This window comes from Oncorhynchus mykiss, chromosome 19 (assembly GCF_013265735.2).
Source record: "Oncorhynchus mykiss isolate Arlee chromosome 19, USDA_OmykA_1.1, whole genome shotgun sequence".
Taxonomy (NCBI): domain Eukaryota; kingdom Metazoa; phylum Chordata; class Actinopteri; order Salmoniformes; family Salmonidae; genus Oncorhynchus; species Oncorhynchus mykiss.
The window spans coordinates 5097510-5115821 of NC_048583.1; the positions used below are offsets into that span (position 1 = coordinate 5097510).

Genomic DNA, 18312 nt, shown 5'->3' on the forward strand with positions numbered 1-18312 from the left:
TAGTGAGAGCATGGCTAAAACCATAGTACACATCACAGTAGAGTATAATCAATGATGTTGCTGTGGACACTGGATAATCTGACACAAACACACTTGTCTGACCTCGCTAAAGGCCTACTTATGTTACCTTTCTGAGTCAATTCAGGTAGCATTCAATGTCCTGCATTTTTGTTATGACAGCCAGCATTGTAAATAAGATAATCAGCCTCTGTGTCTGTTGATCCTTTCCCCTAATGTATTTTTCATGTCAGCCAGGTCCATCTTTTCAAAGAAATACAATTGAATTAAATATATAGTTGAGTAAAATAAGAAGTTTTGTTCTGGTCACAAAATAATCCAGAAAATAGCGGCACTCAGGCAGAAAAACGACTTTGTCTTGAATCCATCAATAGCCTCGGCCTAGGTGGTTGGAGACACATATTGTACAGTATATTATAATAAAAAAATACAAATTCAGGATGAAAAAAAAATATTTTTTAAATTAAAAACTAAAATCTCACAAAGTAAGCTCAAAAGTTAATGGACCTATATTTTAAAATAAGATCATCTTTGAGAACGAACACCAAAATAAAAGCTAAATAGTAAGGGAGAATCTAATATTCCTAAAATGATGCATTCAGGAGTATATTTGTTATGGCATGGGGCCCATTGATTTTGACATAATGTTTGAGTCACTCAGATAGCATAAACCATGGCAAATTGTGTAGAATAGCAGGAAATTATCTTCACAACAGCTACATTTTGTCACTGTGACCAACAAGACATTTTATGTTGGAGACTGCACCATTGGCCACGTTCATGACCACGCCTCGCCAGCCCACCACCTAAATTATGATCCAAAAAAAACCTGGGCAGAAGAACAATATTCTCCCACACTCTCTGCAGCAAGCGCGATGCCACATCCTTAGTCCGCATGGTCCTAAAGCCCTCCTCAGGAATAATTGTCGCCCAATTATTAGACCATCAAACGGTTCGGGGCTGCACCCCGGGAAGCCTACCCCGAACAACGCAGATGGCTTGGTTATACTCCACTTGTTCAAGAAGTGTCTATTGATCCACATGGGAATGCAACCTCCTAGTCTCCACTGTCTGCTCGGGCGGAGAGAGGACAAAACACGATTAAAGGTACAATCTACAGTATTCAATCGCCATTACCCAGTGCTTAATTTGGACCGGATCCTGGCGTCTCTCCGTTTTGGACTGTGTTGTCCCGGAACCTAATTGGCCAGACCCGGTACCTCTAGTGGCATGAACACTTATTTGAACTTTTTCGGAATTGATCAAAGTTCCTTCGAGTTGCCTCTTCATGGTTTGCCACATCCTTAGTCCATTGTAACCTATGTTTGAGATCAACGCATGGCGATGGCTGTGTGAGAAGCGCGCCAGTATCTCTCACATAACTAGGATATTCGCTTTCTATGATCCCTCTCTGCTCTGATAGACATGAGCCTGCAACTCTCATGTGTTGCAATTCATCATTTATTTCCTTATATTTTATTTAACTAGGGAAGTCAGCTGAGAACAAATTCTTATTTACAATGACAGCCTACCAGTGAACAGTGGGTTAACTGTCTTGTTCAGGGTCAGAATGACAGATTTTCAGGTGGCCCACCCAAGACTTTTCTATGCAGGAAAAACCCTGCTGCTGTTAGTTTTCACGACAGCGGTGCGTGTAGTAGCTTGTTTTCATCAAACTGGTGTGGTGAGATCTCTTGATCCGTTGGAAAATGGTGACGGATGCTTATTTCAACGAGTCCCGTGGGCAGAGCTAGGCATGTTGCACTGGGACACGTTTTAATACAGACAAATCATCTCATTCTATTTCTAAGTAAAAGCCATATCAATCAGAGAAACTATTTGTTCTCACTTTATAATAGAATAGTCAGATTTTTCTGCCTGGCTGTGACGCTCTTTTCCTGAATTGTTAGGATTTTCTTGTGATCACAAACAAAACGACCCATTTTGTTCAAATAGATATAATTTGTTTTCTTTGAAAAGGTGGGCCTTGCTGAGAATAGAACATTCAGTTTTCTGCCTGAGTCTGGAGCTACCGCTATTCTCTGGATTATTTTATGACGAGAACAAAACAATTTATTTTACTCAACTAGAAATGGAAATAAAAGGTGTTTCTTTAAAAAGATGGCCCTAGCTGACATGGACTGTTTCCCCGCCTTTTCCCCCTTGTGGTTAACCATGGCTGTTGGTTATTTACCAGGTAACAAGAAGTCAAAACGAAACAACTGAAGCAATATCTGGCTTGGTTAACACAACCGCATGACATTGAATGTTACCTGAATTAACTCAGAAAAGTAACATAAATAGGCCTACAGTATCACAGCGAGGTCAAACAGGTGTGTGTGTCAGATTATCCAGTGTCCACGGCAACATCATAGATTATTCTCTACTGTGATGTGTACTGTGGTTTTAGCCATGCTCTCACTCACACTCGTCTTTTCAAGGTCTCCCCTCCCCTTGGACCGCGACTAAGAACACCCTGGCCTGACACCTGGACATACTGTACCTGGCCCAATCCCACCTGGCCCCCTTCTTACCTGCTTGTTGATGCCTCCACTCCTTGCTCCCCCTCAAGTCACTGATCCTTCTCCGCACACACACAGAAACCTGGATTCCATTACTTACCATCACGTCTTTATGAAAAGCCATTTGACCGTCTGACCAAGGCTCTCAGAAACTCAAAAGCAGAGCGTTATATGGGAAAAGTTAGAGAAAATGGTGCCCTTTGGGATGCCTTCCGCCTGTTGAGCCCCACCCTGCTTATTGTAAACTGTTACTTCAGCCCATCACCCCAGTTAAGCAAATGAAGGAGAGAGGCTGTGACTATAATTGATGTAGTAAATGACTTTTCTTGTCAATGACTTTATTTGATGAACTTCCTTTATGGTGTGTGTCCCTTTTTGAAGGTCGAATAAAGCCAAGACATCCCTCTGTTCATTGATGGAATATTCAACAGACTGAACAGACTGAACAGACTGAACAGACTGAACAGACTGAACAGACTGCTGAATATTCCGTCATTAGTTGCATTGCAGTTGTGTGTGGTGATACTGCCATTCAGCCTCATCTAGCCTTGGTATGGAATAACTGATAACTGACAGGCTCAGACCATATCCATAATGACTATAGGGAAAGTACTAACTCTTCAAGACCCTATGGTCTGATGGCTTTTGATAAAGACGTGATGGTAAGTAATGGAATCCAGGGTTCTGGGTGTGTGCAGAGTGGGATCAGTTATTTGATGGGGGAGAAAGATCCAGTGGAGGCAGCAAAAAGCAGGTAGAAGGAGGCCAGGTGAGATTGGCCCAGGCACGTCTAGGAATCAGGACACCAACAGGCAGGTAGGAGGCCAGGTGAGATTGGCCCAGGCACGTCTAGGAATCAGGACACCAACAGGCAGGTAGAAAGAGGCCAGGTGAGATTGGCCCAGGCACGTCTAGGAATCAGGCCACCAATAGGCAGGTAGGAGGCCAGGTGGGATTGGCCCAGGCACGTCTAGGAATCGGGACACCAATAGGCAGGTAGAAGGAGGCCAGGTGAGATTGGCCCAGGCACGTCTAGGAATCAGGACACCAACAGGCAGGTAGAAGGAGGCCAGGTGAGATTGGCCCAGGCACGTCTAGGAATCAGGCCAGGGTGTCCTGAATTGCGGTCCAAGAGTCTCCGTAAGGGGAGAAAGAGAAAAGATGAGTGTTAGTGAGAGCATGGCTAAAACCATAGTACACATCACAGTAGAGTATAATCAATGATGTTGCTGTGGACACTGGACACAAACACACTTGTTTGACCTCGCTGTGATACTATTGGCCTACTTATGTTACCTTTGAGTCAATTCAGGTAGCATTCAATGTCCTGCGTTTTTGTTAACCATGACAGCCAGCATTGTAAATAAAGAGATGTGCAGAAAGATAAGCAGCCTCTGTATCTGTGGATCCTTTCCCCTAATGTATTTTTGTGTCAGCCAGGCCCATCTTTTGAAAGAAATACAATTTATTTCGATCTCTGAGTCAAATAAATTGTTTTGTTCCGGTAACCAGATAATCCGGACAATTGTGGTAAACAGCGCCCCACTCAGGCAGAAAACATAATGTTCTATTTGAGCAAAATAAGTCGTCTTGTTGTGATCACAAGAAAATACTAATAATTAATGTAAAGAACGCCACAGTCAGGCAGAAAAATCTAACTGTTCTATCATAAAGTGAGAACAATTAGTTTTCCTGGCTGCTAATTAGAGATACTATAACAGTAAATGAATAGATGACTGCCATAAACCTGTCTCCAATACAATCGCATAATTTACACAGACCCACTGCGGAATTTGAACAATGAATCTCTTTGTGAAAAGGTGTCCCATGGTCTGTTTTGTCAAGGAGGTCAACGTATTCCAAACACTGGTGGTAACCAGATAATCGCGATCATTTTGGTAGTAAATGATGCCCCTCTTCTCGTATGCACATTGCAAACTGTCTGGACTCATTGGCATAAGCTACAGACGAACACAATTTGCATTTTATCGATGGCAATTTGAATGCAGAGATACCGTGACGAGATCCTGAGGCCCATTGTCATCTGAATGGATTTGGAAGGGGAGAGAGAGCACAGTTAAACTTATGTAGACTCAATTAGCCTAGTTATCGTTACCTAGCTGAGCTTAACTAGCTTCTCTCGGTTTAATGCAGTCAAGACAGATACTATGTAATCAGATGAGATAATAAATAACTAGCAATAAGTTAGCAACCAAATGACTCATGTTGGTAAACTATCTCACTCCCCCTCCTCTCACTGTCAACTGCATTTTCAGCAAACTTAACGTGTAAATATTTGTATGAACATAAGATTCAACAACTGACACATAAACTCCACAGACATGTGACTAACAGAAATGGAATAATGTGTCCCTGAACAGGGGGGGGGGGGGGGTCCTCATGGACTGCACCAGACAAGGAGTCATCATGCCAGGTAGTCCTGAGGCATGGTCCTAGGGCTCAGGTCCTCCGAGAGAGAGAAAGAAAGAGAGAATTAGAGAGGGCATACTTAAATTCACACAGGACACCGTATAGGACAGGAGAAGTACTCCAGATATAACAAACTGACCCTTGCCCCCGACACAAACTACTGCAGCATAAATACTGGAGGCTGAGACAGGAGGGGTCAGGAGACACTATGGCCCCATCCGATGACAACCCCGGACAGGGCCAAACAGGAAGGATATAACCCCACCCACTTTGCCAAAGCACAGCCCCCACGCCACTAGATGGATATCTTCAACCACCAACTTACCATCCTGAGACAAGGCCGAGTATAGCCCACAAAGATCTCCGCCACGGCACAACCCAAGGGGGGGCGCCAACCCAGACAGGAAGATCACATCAGTGACTCAACCCACTCAAGTGATGCACCCCTCCTAGGGACGGTATGAAAGAGCCCTAGTAAGCCAGTGACTCAGCCCCTGTAATAGGGTTAGAGGCAGAGAATCCCAGTGGAAAGAGGGGAACCGGCCAGGCAGAGACAGCAAGGGCGGTTCGTTGCTCCAGAGCCTTTCCGTTCACCTTCACACTCCTGGGCCAGACTACACTCGATCATATGACCTACTGAAGAGATGAGTCTTCAGTAAAGACTTAAAGGTTGAGACCGAGTTTGCGTCTCTCACATGGGTAGGCAGACCATTCCATAAAAATTGAGCTCTATAGGAGAAAGCCCTGCCTCCAGATGTTTGCTTAGAAATTCTAGGGACAATTAGGAGGCCTGCGTCTTGTGACCGTAGCGTACGTGTAGGTATTTACGGCAGGACCAAATCAGAGAGATAGGTATCAGCAAGCCCATGTAATGCTTTGTAGGTTAGCAGTAAAACCTTGAAATCAGCCCTTGCCTTGACAGGAAGCCAGTGTAGGGAGGCTAGCACTGGAGTAATATGATCAAATTTTTTGGTTCTAGTCAGGATTCTAGCAGCTGTATTTAGCACTAACTGAAGTTTATTTAGTGTGGAAAGTAGAGCATTGCAGTAGTCTAACCTAGAAGTGACAAAAGCATGGATTAATTTTTCTGCATCATTTTTGGACAGAAAGTTTCTGATTTTTGCAACGTTACGTAGATGGAAAAAGCTGTCCTTGAAACAGTCTTGGTATGTTCTTCAAAAGAGAGATCGGGGTCCAGAGTAACGCCGAGGTCCTTCACAGTTTTATTTGAGACGACTTTACAACCATTAAGATTAATTGTCAGATTCAACAGAAGATATCTTTGTTTCTTGGGACCTAGAACAAGCATCTCTGTTTTGTCCGAGTTTAAAAGTAGAACGTTTGCAGCCATCCACTTCCTTATGTCTGAAACACATGCTTCTAGCGAGGGCAATTTTGGGGCTTCACCATGTTTCATTGAAATGTACAGCTGTGTGTCATCCACATAGCAGTGAAAGTTAACATTATGTTTTCGAATGACATCACCAAGAGGTAAAATATATAGTGAAAACAATAGTGGTGCTAAAACGGAACCTTGAGGAACACCAAAATTTACAGTTGATTTGTCAGAGGACAAACCATTCACAGACACAAACTGATATCTTTCCGACAGATAAGATCTAAACCAACCCAGAACTTGTCCGTGTAGATCAATTTGGGTTTCCAATCTCTCCAAAAGAATGTGGTGATCGATGGTATCAAAAGCAGCACTAAGGTCTAGGAGCACGAGGACAGATGCAGAGACTCGGTCTGACGCCATTAAAAGGTAATTTACCACCACAAGTGCAGTCTCAGTGCTATGATGGGGTCTAAAACCAGACTGAAGCGAAGCATTTCGTATACGTTGTTTGTCTTCAGGAAGGCAGTGAGTTGCTGCGCAACAGCCTTTTCTAAAACTTTTGAGAGGAATGGAAGAGTCGATATAGGCCGATAGTTTTTAATATTTTCTGGGTCAAGGTTTGGCTTTTTCAAGAGAGGCTTTATTACTGACACTTTTAGTGAGTTTGGTACACATCCGGTGGATAGAGAGACGTTTATTATGTTCAACATAGGAGGGCCAAGCACAGGAAGCAGCTCTTTCAGTAGTTTAGTTGGAATAGGGTCCAGTATGCAGCTTGAAGGTTTAGAGGCCATGATTATTTTCATCATTGTGTCAAGAGATATAGTACTAAAACACTTGAGTGTCTCTCTTGATCCTAGGTCCTGGCAGAGTTGTGCAGAATCAGGACGACTGAGCTTTGAAGGAATACGCAAATTTAAAGAGGAGTCCGTAATTTGCTTTCTAATAATCATGATCTTTTCCTCAAAGAAGTTCATGAATTTGTTACTGCTGAAGTGAAAGCCATCCTCTCTTGGGGAATGCTGCTTTTTAGTTAGCTTTGCGACAGTATCAAAAAGGAATTTCGGATTGTTCTTATTTTCCTCAATTAAGTTGGAAAAATAGGATGATCGAGCAGCAGTAAGGGCTCTTCGATACTGCACGGTACTGTCTTTCCAAGCTAGTCGGAAGACTTCCAGTTTGGTATGGCACCATTTCCGTTCCAATTTTCTGGAAGCTTGCTTCAGAGCTCGGGTATTTTCTGTATACCAGGGAGCTAGTTTCTTATGAGAAATGTTTTTAGGGGTGCAACTGCATCTAGGGTATTGCGCAAGGTTAAATTGAGTTCCTCAGTTAGGTGGTTAACTGATTTTTGTTCTCTGGCGTCCTTGGGTAGACAGAGGGAGTCTGGAAGGACATCAAGGAATCTTTGTGTTGTGCTATAAATTCACAGACAACTTTTGATGTTCCTTGGTTGGGGTCTGAACAGATTATTTGTTGCAATTGCAAATGTAATAAAATGGTGGTCCGACAGTCCAGGATTATGAGGAAAAACATTAAGATCCACAACATTTATTCCATGGGACAAAACTAGGTCCAGAGTATGACTGTGACAGTGAGTAGGTCCAGAGACATGTTGGACAAAACCCACTGAGTTGATGATGGCTCCGAAAGCCTTTTGGAGTGGTTCTGTGGACTTTTCCATGTGAATATTAAAGTCACCAAAAATTAGAATATTATCTGCTATGACTACAAGGTCCGATAGGAATTCAGGGAACTCAATGAGGAACGCTGTAATGGCCCAGGAGGCCTGTAAACAGTAGCTATAAAAAGTGATCGAGTAGGCTGCATAGATTTCATGACTAGAAGCTCAAAAGACGTAAACCTCCGCCTTTGCGTGATGCACGGGGGATATGGTCACTAGTGTAGCCAGGAGGTGAGGCCTCATTTAACACAGTAAATTCATCAGGCTTAAGCCATGTTTCAGTCAGGCCAATCACATCAAGATTATAATCAGTGATTAGTTCATTGACTATAATTGCCTTTGAAGTAAGGGATCTAACATTAAGTAGCCCTATTTTGAGATATCATGATCTCTTTCAAAAATGACAGGAATGGAGGAGGTCTTTATCCTAGTGAGATTGCTAAGGCAAACACCACCATGTTTAGTTTTGCCCAACCTAGGTAGAGGCACAGACACGGTCTCAATGGTGAAAGCTGAGCTGACTACGTTGACTGTGCTAGTGGCAGACTCCACTATGCTGGCAGGCTGGCTAACAGCCTGCTGCCTGGCCTGCACCCTATTTCATTGTGGAGCTAGAAGAGTTAGAGCCCTGTCTATGTTGGTAGATAAGATGAGAGCACCCCTCCAGCTAGGATGGAGTGCGTCCCTCCTCAGCGGGTCAGGCTTGGTCCTGTTTGTGGGTGAGTCCCAGAAAGAGGGCCAATTATCTACAAATTCTATATTTTGGGAGGGGCAGAAAACAGTTTTCAACCAGCGATTGAGTTGTGAGACTCTGCTGTGGAGCTCATCACTCCCCCTAACTGGGAGGGGGCCAGAGACAATTACTCGATGCCGACACATCTTTCTAGCTGATTTACACGCTGAAGCTATGTTGCGCTTGGTGATCTCTGACTGTTTCATTCCTAACATTGTTGGTGCCGACGTGTATAACAATATCTCTTTACTCTCTACACTCGCCAGTTTTAGCTTTAGCCAGCACCATCTTCAGATTAGCCTTAACGTCGGTAGCCCTGCCCCCTGGTAAACAGTGTATGATCGCTCGATGATTCGTTTTAAGTCTAATACTGCGGGTAACGGAGTCGCCAATGACTAGAGTTTTCCATTTGTCAGAGCTAATGGTGGGAAGCTTTGGCGTCTCAGACCCCGTAACGGGAGGAGTAGAGACAAGAGAAGGCTCGGCCTCTGACTCCGACCCCGCTGCTTAATGGGGAAAACCGGTTGAAAGTTTCTGTCGGCTGAGCGTTCCTACAGCATTTCCCTCCAGAAACCGTGAGAAAGTTGTCCGGCTGCAGGGACCGTGCCAGGGGATTTATACTAACTATCTGTACTTACTGGTGGCACAGACGCTGTTTCATCCTTTCATACACTGAAATTACCCTTGCCTAACGATTGCGTCTGAAGCTGGGCTTGTAGCACAGCTATCCTCGCCGTAAGGCGATCGTTCTCCTGTATATTATGAGTACAGCGACTGCAATTAGAAGGCATCGTGTTAATGTTACTACTTAGCTTCGGCTGTTGGAGGTCCTGACGAACCATATCCAGATAAAGCATCCGGAATGAAAAAAAAAAGTTGAGGAAAAAACAAAAATATAAACGGTAATTAAAAAGTAAAAACCGTAAAGTTGTCAGGTAGCAAAGTAAGGTTGGCAACAAAACGCACCTCAACACGTAAACAAGTCTGCAAGTTGTGACCGGAAATGGCGTCCCGCTCCAGAGTACAGGCCTCGGTGTAACGCTCATTCCTTCCGTGATAAACGCGAATCCGACCATCAGTTGTGCGTGGCCACAACTGATTGTATACTGTACTCTATACCATCTACTGCATCTTGTCTATGCCGCTCTGTATCATCACTCATTCATATATCTTTATGTACATATTCTTTATCCCCTTACACTTGTGTGTATAAGACAGTAGTTTTGGAATTGTTAGGTTAGATTACTCGTTGGTTATTACTGCATTGTCAGAACTAGAAGCACAAGCATTTCGCTACACTCGCATTAACATCTGCTAACCATGTGTATGTGACCAATAACATTTGATTTGATTTGACACAGTCATGGGTGAACAGGGAGTACAGGAGGGGACTAAGCACACACCACTGAGGGGCCCCCGTATTGAGGGTCAGCGTGGCAGATGGGTAGTAATTTAAATGTTTAAATCTAATTTTAAAACATACAATCTACCTGCAGTGAAGCCGCTCAACATTTACATTACATTCAGTCCTCCAGCAGACACTCCCATCCAGAGCGACCCACAGGAGCAACCTGGCTCAAGCGCTCCGCCCAAGGCCACAAGGACCGAATCTCCACCAAGTCGAACTGGGGACCCAAATGAGCAACCTCTTGGCCACTGGTCCTAGCTACCATTCACCAGGCCACCAACCATCCAAGATCCCCCCACAACCCCTCCACCCCCTGAAAAAACCTCCCCCGCCACTCTCCAACCCCAAACCCCTCCCACCCCTCCCAAGACACCGTCCCCCTCCAACCTAACCAAAACCACCACCCACCCAATGCACCAACAAAAATAACTAAAGAGAAAAACTACAGAAAACAACAATGCTAAAACAAAAGACAGAGGAAAAGAAACATCTAAACAGCAAGGCCAACTGTATACGTTTGAGTGCATGTGTGGCACTATTTACTTGTGTGTATGTGTGGGTCCGTGTGTATGCATGTTTGTGTGTTTGAATGTGAGTGTGTGTATGCATGTGCAGATGGGTTGCTACCTACCCTCACCACCTGGGGGTGGCCCGTCAGAAAGTTCAGGATCCAGTTGTAGAGGGAGGTATTTAGTCCCAGGGTCCCGAGCTTGAGTGGACTATGAATGCTGAGCTGTAGTCAATGAACAGCACTCCCATAGGTATTCCTCTTGTCCAGGTGGGAGAGAGCAGTGTAGAGTGCAATAGCGATTGCATCATCTATGGATCTGTTGGGGCGGTATGTGAATTGGACTGGGTCCAGAGTGTCTGGGATGATGGTGTTGATATTCACCATTACTAGCCTTTCAAAGCATTCCATGTTTACAGATGTGAGTGCTACGGGGCGATAGTTGTTTAAGGAAGGCTACCTTTGAGCTCTCAGGAGCAGGGTCAATGGAGGTCCGCTTGAAACATGCCAGCTGGTCTGAGCATGCTCTGAAAATGCACCCTGGTATTCCATCTGTCCCAGCTGCCTTGTGAGTGTTAACCAATTATGTGTATAAACTCTGAATTGCTAATGCCATGTATTGGACATTGAGAGGCTTTGAACCCAACGTTCGTCCATATTGGCTCTCACTGGTAGGAGCAGCCCTCCATAGCAATTAATGGAATTCTACAGTATTTCAAATAAATGTTTCATGGACAAAATTACACCTATTTAATAAGTTTGTTGTTGTAGTGGGGGCATTAGCAATCTAAAAAATATATACTTTAAGGAAAATGTTTTTATATATTTTGTCATGTTTTATTTGTATGTTTAACTCACATAATATAAGGTGTCTGTAATATAAAAAAGTAATGTAGGCATTAATTGTTAAACCACTGTTCCCCGGGCGCGGATGACGTGGATGTTGATTAATGCACCTCTCTGATTTAGAGGGGTTGGGTTCAATTCAGTTGAATGCGTTCAGTTGTTTAACTGACTAGGTATCCCGCTTTCCCTTCCACATAATGAATCCATTTCTGTGCTTCCGAAATATTTTTTTTTACAACCGTGGGGTAGTGCGGATGGTTTCAACACAGCGCCCCCTGACAGTCATCTAGTGTTTATATAAATAATTGGCGTTAACTTAACAATTGCCCCAATGGTACAAATAAAGTTTGTTTTATGGATTAATTATAATGAATCTCAAAGTCTACAATCCATAACAAATTAGCCTCTAAAAGTTTCCCGACATTGTTTGAGTGAGAGTATTGTTCTGAGACGAGAGTCCCACGTCCTGTACAAGTCATCGTATGACATAGGAGGAAGTGAAGGCTGCAGTTGCAAGATATAGTCATTTCGCCAGCTAATCTCAGATTAAAATTTTTTTATCTGAGAAGATATGTCAGCAAGCATGCAAATTAAGGTAATAACGCTCTCTTGTTGAAATGTTTGACTTCTCGTGACAAACTGACCAATGCATTATGCACTAGCTAGAATGTTACAATTCTACAGCGACACACGTGTCACATTATGCTAGTATTAGCTAACCAGGATATAGCTAGTTCGCTAGCTAGCTATAGCTACACGGACAACGTTAAACTCAAATGTCTCAAGTATAAACTTTACAGCTTGCAGAACTAGTCAGTTCACTAGTAGCTAGCTAACATCATGCTAGTAGGCATCCGCTAGCAGTCAAACTGTATCACGTATTTCACCATAGATAGCTACTGTGGAATGGTCATTGACATTACTCCACTTCGATGCACCTACCTAGCTATTAATTTATGTGTCAGGTCAAGAGGTTGACTAATGAATGACATGTATATTCTTGCTAGATTGGAATCATTGGAGGCTCTGGCCTTGATGACCCAGACATATTGGAGGGAAGGACTGAGAAATATGTAGACACACCTTATGGAAAGGTAAGTTCAAATTCTAAATATTCTATTGTGGTAGGCAGGCTGTCTCTGCTATGAACAAACAATCATGTGCACCTTTGAGTGATGCACGATATCGACATCTCCGCCATTTTCTGGTTGCTAAAATTCAAATAGTTCTCCTAATTTCAGTGTGACAAAACTAGCATGTATAGTGTTGGTATAGTGTTGAGAATCATTGTACCATCCAAACCGCTGTGAAATATATTTTCCATAACCAAAAATATTTTATTTTCAGCTGTTTTGAAACTGGTGTACAACACCGAAGTAAAAGACTCAAACTAAATGTAAACTCGAAGCATAGAAATAGCACACACAGAACAGATGTACCGCTTCTTAGACTTGCTTTCAATGAGAATGACGGATCCATTTATATGTGAATTTGGTTGGGTACCACAAAAATGACATTGCAGCTTTAAAATGACAAGTGCCACCAATCTTAGTCCTGAATGTGGCAATGCTTTCCATTGTGTACAGCACAGCCATTACTAACCTAATATTGGACAAAAGGAGCCTAACATTACTCCATAGGCCAAGGACTTTGTTTCAGGGTTCTCCAACTGGCAGGCTGAATTTAGCCCTCGGGTGTAATGTTAGGCTCTGAGCAACAACAAAAAAGTTTAGAAATTATGTTGTAATCAAATATATATTTTTCGGGCTTCTTGCGGTCAATTTGCAGTTTACAAATGATTTGTACTTAAAGGGAAAGTAGATGCCTAGTCAGTTGCACATCTGAATGCATTCAACCGAAATGTCTTTCTCATTTAACCCAACCTCTCTGAATCAGACGTCCACTTCATTGGCGCCCAGGGAAATGTTTGGGGTTAACTGCCTTGCTCAAGGGCAGAACGGCAGATCTTTCAACCTTGCTGGCTTGGGATTTCAAACAACAACCTTTCGGTTACTGGTCCAACGCTCTTAACCGCTAGGCTACCTGCCGCGGTTATGTTCCGGACCCTTGGCCATCCGCTTAAGAACTAGATCAATGGTCCCTGACATACATGTTCCGTTTAAAGGGCAAATTAGCTCTGGAAGCAAAAACCGCTAAATACGGCATCTAAATGTGAGCCAAGGAAAGCCCCCCGGCCAAACCCTTCCCTAACCCGGACGGCGCTGGGCCAACTGTGCGCTGCCCTACAGCTGGCTGGGATTGAACCCCAGGCTGTAGTGGCAGTTAAGACAGTCTACAGTAAGTATATATTTTCCATTTGTGAAATCATTTGATGTGATATGAATGCAGAGGGATTTATGTTCCTGTAACCGTACCGCAATTAAGCCTCCCGAGTCTTAGATTGCTGTGCCACTCGGGAGGCTCAATTGTGGTATGGTTCTAGAAACATAAATCCCTCTATTTGCATGTCACAAGAAAATATACACTTACTGTTTTAACACAGTTGCAGCAGACAGTATTTTTCAGTGACAACACATTCATTAGCACAGGTAGTCCACTCTGTCTTCTGTCTGTTTTCAGTAAACATGGAACTATGGCCGTGTGGGAACCCTATAACGTTTTCTATCAATTTAACCTTTTGTTTTATGCTTCCAAAACCGTACCGCAAGCGATGCGTGTTAATTTTCAGACCGAGCGTAGTGGCTCTTAACAAAACTCCCCTCTACAGACGACACAGACGTCCAATTATTCGTATGTGTAATGGAACTGAGTCATTACACATAAGTCATTGGCTATCTAGTGTGTGTAAGCGTAATTGTTAAGGAAGTGTAGTTTGTCAACTGGAGACACACACACGGTGTGTTGATACTGTGCAAAACTTTTTTTTTTTTCTATATGTTATGAAAGATGAGGGGAATATCGGGATAGGTTTCGAAAACCAGTTTGAAAGTGATGTTTATTGACTTTTCTAAACGCTAAAACACAGCGACTGTAGTTCACATGGAGCCAAATGTGGACAAATGTAACCGAGAAGGGTTTTCCAGAGCTACATAGCCACGTACATTTACATAAAGCAAAATGGCCCTTGTCTCACGATTGTTGAATAAAATTATTTTTGATTTTACTCTGCCGATTGTCCGTAGGGTTGGTCCTTCAGCTGGTCAAACTTTTTGACAAAATATCCACTGGAAAGTATTCTTAAACAGACTTCAAAACGGGGGTCTCAGAGAATGTGTGACAATCAAGATGTTTGCTCATGCATGTGATGCATGTATGTTAACCAAAGTCTTGCAGGTGTTTACATGGTTTTGCGCATGTGCCAGGGGATCGAAATCTCAACGACAGTAGCCAGGTATAACATTTTACCCAGCTGAAGGACCAACCGCACAGATAACCGGTAGGATTATGGAAAATCTATTTCACAGGGGTTTAGATGCTACAATGATTCTCTACACTATACATTGCTTGTTTTGCCACAAACTAAAATTAGGCAAATTATTAGAATTTTAGCAACCAGGGAAGGGCGGCGTGATTTCCGCGTAGTGCATCTTTAAACTTAGAATTGTTTACTTGACTTTTATACACCTTTAAATTGACTCCTTAAAATAATTGAGTCTGTCAAGTTTGCCACCGGCGTGCTGCTGTAGGGAAGTAAAGCGGAAGTCGAATCCATCACTTCCGTTGTTTGGCTGTGTCCATAGCAACATTTAGAAAATGAGGTGGATACCAATAATTGGTATAACAGTCTGGTTTATTAGGCGACACCAATCTCTGCGTTCCAGTGTAATGCCAATATTTTTTACCAACTGAAAACTGTGCCTTAGATTCTACCTAATAACATCTCTACTCTTTTCCCCCCCGACAACCCAACCAGCCTTCAGATGCCCTTATAATGGGGAAGATCAAAAATGTTGAATGTGTGCTCCTTGCAAGGTAAGCAGTGGAATGAATTGGAGAATCTCAATTGCATTCTCTTTGCGTCCTCTCTCCTCACCTCCTTCTCAAAACTCATTGGAGGAGGATGAGGCGAGGAGAGAGGACACGAGGAGTATGCAATTGAGATTCACCTGTGGAGACATCCTAGGTGTACTGAACCAGATGAACTCCACCTCTGTTTCTTATGAATTTGTGCCATCTAGTGGCTGTGTGTTGCAATTTTAAAACATATTAGACCTGATCTCTCTTCTCCAACACCCTTTAGGCTAAACATTCCCCCAATACCAAATCCACCACTAGCCCTCTAGCTAACTTATGTAGATGTCTAATAATCAGATAGGTATACGTGATTTTGTACGTGTTTTTTTTTTAAACACTTGCCCTTTTTAGAAGTGAAGTTTAAACGTATTGCTTCGCCTACACATACAAATCCTTTCAGAGATACAGAAGTTTCCAGGGGATTAGGTGCTATAGGAGTCAAATTAGAGATTCATTTTCAGCCTTTGGTAAACACTGAACTATTCACACTCCACATTATACTGGTCCCTAGGCATGGGAGACAGCACACCATCATGCCAACCGACGTCAACTACCAGGCTAACATCTGGGCGTTGCGAGAGGAGGGCTGCACACATCTCCTGGTCACCACGGCATGTGGTTCCCTCCGGGAAGAGATCCAACCAGGAGACATCGTCATCATCGACCAGTTCATAGACAGGTGAGGGCCAGAGTTTCCTAGGCCTGGAGTCCAGGACTCACCGAAGGTTGAATCCAGGCTTGAAATGAGAATGAAAGCAGTCTGTTGGACATGGTGGTTGCCAATGGTTAGTTCAGTTGTTGTCTATTGAGTGAGTCCAAATCCAATGCTTCCCTGGTATATGTACTGTTATGTACACTGAACAAAAATACAAACACAACATATAAAGTGTTGGTTTCATGGGCTGAAATAAAAAATCTTGTCCCTACGCAACAAAAACGTATTCCTCTCAGATTTTGTCCACAAATTTGGTTACATCCCCGTTCTCCTTAGCCAAAGATAATTGCAGGAATGTCCACTGGTGCTGTTGCCAGACAATTGAATGGTAATTTCTCTACCATAAGTTGCCTCCAACTTCATTTTAGAGAATTTGGCAGTACGTCCAACCGGCCTCACAAATGCAGACCACATGTAACCACGCCAGCTCAGGCTCCCCAGCGGGTGGGCCTACGCCCTCCAAGGCCCACTCATGGCTGCACCCTGCCCAGTCATGTGAAATCCATAGATTAAGGCCTAATGCATTTATTTCAATTGACTGATTTGCTGATATGAACTGTAACTCAGTAAAAACTTTGACATTGTTGCATGTTGCGTTTATATTTTTGTTCAGTATAGATATGGAGTAAAAGTCAAATGCAGCCTATCTGTAAATGCTACCAATTGAAAGTGTAGATATTGTTTAGGTTTCTACATACCCGATGGAGTATAAATAGAATGTTTGTAAAGCCATGGGGGTAGAATTACAGTAGGAATGACAAGTCATCAAGAGAGAAACTTTCTCCTGTTTTAAGTTCAGACAGTGCGACATCTATCTCAACTGATAACATTCAAAAGAACTTGCAAGTTGTCCATTATTTTCCCTTCCAAACAGTGACTGATGCTGAGTGTGTGTACAGTATTCCAACCTGGGGCAAGGCAACAACAAAGGCCATGGTGTCAAACAGAAACAGACGGTGGCATCCAGGCTCACATTACTCATCTCTGAAGGCCACGTTCTCTGACTGGTATTTCTGATAGTCAACGACTCAACTATCATCCCACAGCCACCCACCCGTTCATCTGTCTCATTTCCTCATTCCCTAAAAGAACCAATAAGAGAAGGAAAGAGATTGTGTGTCATGATTGGTGGATAGGCGATGCTCTGAAATGGACTCTGCACTGAGGGCCCGGGACTTGGCGGAGTACAGCTGCCACGTGTGTCACGTTGTGGCTAGAGCTGCGTCCTGAGAGGAAACCAACACTTTTTAAAACATTTTTTTTAAAGAACTGACAGGACTTATAGGGTTTTAAGGGCTGCTGGTTTGAAACGGGGGTTTTTGTTTTGTTCAATATGTGGTTTTCTAGTTTCTTGTGAAGGAGGAGGACAGTGAGGTTTTGAATGAACTGAGACCTAGGATCTGATGAGGTTGTTCTGTTGACTGGCTGTTTGATACCTTTTTGTAGGAAGTGCTTGTATTACCTGAAGCGTTGTGGAATGTGCTTAGGGCGTGAATTGTGACATACCGAAAGTTGTGGGTCTATCCTCCCATGTCGTAGCTGTTTATAAGGTTCGACTGTGTTGCAGTGAAAGCGATGAACTCAAGAGAAATAGGCCTAGGTGGAAGGTTGCATCACAAATTGATCTCATTTGAATAAGGATGCAGTGAGGGAATCATGGTGTGTAAAACCATCATGACTGTTCAGTTTTGAATGTTATCACCTTTGTGTCAGTCTATGGGAATACATTTCAGTAACAGGTCGTTTTAATACTTCAGCGTGAGCCATGTTTCCCACGGTTAGGATAGACCTCTGGACGGCCTTCAGTTGAGCAGCATTGTTTAGTAAACTGTGGCCAGATATGATATCACTTCAGCTCTAGGCCCGGAGAGGCAACAGCAGGGTCCCAACAGTCAGCGAAGCAGATTAGCATCTTGTTACTGTACGTACGTAGGCCTGCACCACACCTAGGAATCAACACACCATTCACAAGTGTCTCCTCTCCGGCCGTTCTCACTTTCATTAATAATGAAACAGAAATTAGACGCAGCACATTCTCGGTAAGTTTGTCAAATCTCTGTGGGATGATTCCCAGTTGAAAAATTCCCTCTGTGCTTGTTCCCTCCTGGTTCAAGGGACGCTCCAACCACGATTT

General features: G+C 43.2%; 1 protein-coding gene across 1 annotated transcript; it reads left to right on the plus strand.

The window, feature by feature from the left end:
* Window positions 1–12031: 12031 nt before the first annotated feature.
* Window positions 12032–17686, plus strand: LOC100301741 (methylthioadenosine phosphorylase). The gene is given in 5 exon segments (NM_001160570.1): window positions 12032–12083; window positions 12496–12582; window positions 15363–15421; window positions 15975–16142; window positions 17053–17686. Coding segments are annotated over 5 exon segments (345 nt in total). The 5' UTR covers window positions 12032–12059; the 3' UTR covers window positions 17060–17686.
* Window positions 17687–18312: the final 626 nt, after the last annotated feature.